Here is a 2026-nt window from a genome sequence, read left to right as displayed (position 1 = left end):
CCCCTTGCTACCCTATCTGTCCCTCTTCCCCAGAGAGTGCAACCCTGGAGCTACAATGTCCAGTGAGTGAGCCACCAGCCACATGTGGCTACTGAGCACTGAAATGTAGCCAGTCCAAACTGAGATGTGCCGTCTGTGTAAAATACACGCCAGGTTTCGAAGACTTCACACAAATAAAAAGAAACGTAAAATATCTCATTAATAACTTTTTATACTGATTACATGTTGAAGTGGTAATATTTTGGAAGCATAGGGCTAAATAAAATATAGTTAAAATTAATTTCCCCTGTTTCTTTTTACTCATTTTTATGGCTATTAGAAAATTTTAAATTGCATCTGTAGCTCCCATTGTATTTTTATTGGAGAGCATTGCTTGGAAGACGCACAGATCTGACTGCAGATTATGCTCACTCATCTTTCTACTCCTGTACCGTGGGCAAGCTAAACAAGCCAAGCCTCGGCCTCCTCATTAAAATGGAGATACTAATAGCACCAACATTATAGAGCAGACAGAAGAAACAAATAAGATCATACCTTTCAATTGCTTTTTATCAGTGTAAGGCGTATAGTCATCATAAGCAAACACTGACCATTACTATTTCATTCTCCGCCCTCACACAGGGTATATTCCAACCTCTTTTGAAGGTGATGCCTGTTGGGGCATCACCGCTGAAATTGCCTGTGCCATGTACACCAGCACAAGGACCTTATCTGAGTCCCCACACTCCCCTGCCTGCTGCTGGCAAGCCCTGGCTGGCTGATACCTCCAATCTCCCCGGAGACAGCTGGTCATATTGCAGGGAGGATGGGGTGGCATCACCACTCTGTGACCCAGTCTCTCTACTGCCCTCACAAGAAGAACAATCTTTTTCAACAGTGCATGGTTGATTCACCACCACTTGCTTCTACCGTGAGTGTCTCTGGATGGACGGAAAGAAACAGTGAGCCCCAGGCCTTGGGCACTGGTCAGAGAGTAACTGAGATCATCTCTGGAATGCTGTGAGCCCCTCCTCCTCCCCCTCATCTGCTGTGGCGGGTGTATGTCTGTTCCTTTGAGAGATCAGGACGACAGAACCCCAGCCGCCAGAGATGCAAGTGGGTGCCTTGTCCATGTGTGTGTGATGACACGGGTGTCAGTGCATGTTTAAGATGTGCCTTTGTCCGACCATGTGTACATGTGGTGTGTGTCCTCCCTGCTCTCCCAGCCCTTCCCCCTCAGACACGCAGAGAGGGTGACCTTGTGGAGGCCACATGGCCTCAGCCACTTCCGTGACCAGCCTGGCAGATGAGGTCAACTGCCCCATCTGCCAAGGCACCCTGAGGGAGCCAGTCACCATCGACTGTGGCCACAACTTCTGCCGGGGCTGCCTCACCCGCTACTGTGAGATCCCAGGCCCAGGCCCAGACCCTGAGGAGTCCCCCACCTGTCCACTCTGCAAAGAGCCTTTCCGGCCTGGGAGCTTCCGGCCCAACTGGCAGCTGGCCAGCGTGGTGGAGAACATCACACACCTCCAGCTGGTGTCCACGCTTGGCTCAGAAGAGGAGGACATCTGCCGGGAGCACGGGGAGAAGATCTACTTCTTCTGCGAGGACGACGAGACGCAGTTGTGTGTGGTGTGCCGCGAGGCCGGGGAGCACAGGGCCCACACCGTGCGCTTCCTGGAGGACGCAGCGGGTCCCTACAGGGTAGGAAAGGGGTCTGGGTCATCCCAGAGTGGGTCTGGAATTGGGCTGGACTAAGAGAATCAGAGCAGAGTTGTGGATTCCTAGGGCCACTCTGAAGCTAGATTCTTTCTCCCTCCCAACAGACTCAGGCATGGAAAATCATGTGTTTATGTTTTATGGTTTTGAGTGTGCTCTATGTTGTTTACTTCTGGCCAACAGATAATAGGAGCTCAACATATACCTGTTGAATGACTGAGGGACCAAAACGTGAGTGTGTGTGTCTGTGCAGTGTGTCGGTCAGTGTGTCTCAGGTCTGTATTCGAGGGTATGATTGAACAAACGGCGGGTATATGTGGTAGTG

At 50.9% G+C, this 2026-nt stretch overlaps 1 protein-coding gene across 1 annotated transcript in view; it reads left to right on the top strand.

The window, feature by feature from the left end:
* Positions 1–1220: 1220 nt before the first annotated feature.
* The window catches only part of LOC103582727 (tripartite motif-containing protein 10-like), a gene marked incomplete at its 3' end in the record, with an annotated part of 3419 nt that continues 2613 nt past the window's right edge, over positions 1221–2026 (top strand). Inside the window, exon 1 of the mRNA XM_008564248.1 lies at positions 1221–1686. Coding sequence (XP_008562470.1) covers positions 1252–1686 — 435 coding nt within the window. The remainder of the gene's footprint in view (positions 1687–2026) is intronic.

The sequence above is a fragment of the Galeopterus variegatus genome, unplaced genomic scaffold, assembly GCF_000696425.1.
Source record: "Galeopterus variegatus unplaced genomic scaffold, G_variegatus-3.0.2 Scaffold17599, whole genome shotgun sequence".
Taxonomy (NCBI): domain Eukaryota; kingdom Metazoa; phylum Chordata; class Mammalia; order Dermoptera; family Cynocephalidae; genus Galeopterus; species Galeopterus variegatus.
The sequence above is the reverse complement of the archived record's forward strand: the minus strand, read 5'-3'. Positions and strand labels throughout refer to the sequence as shown.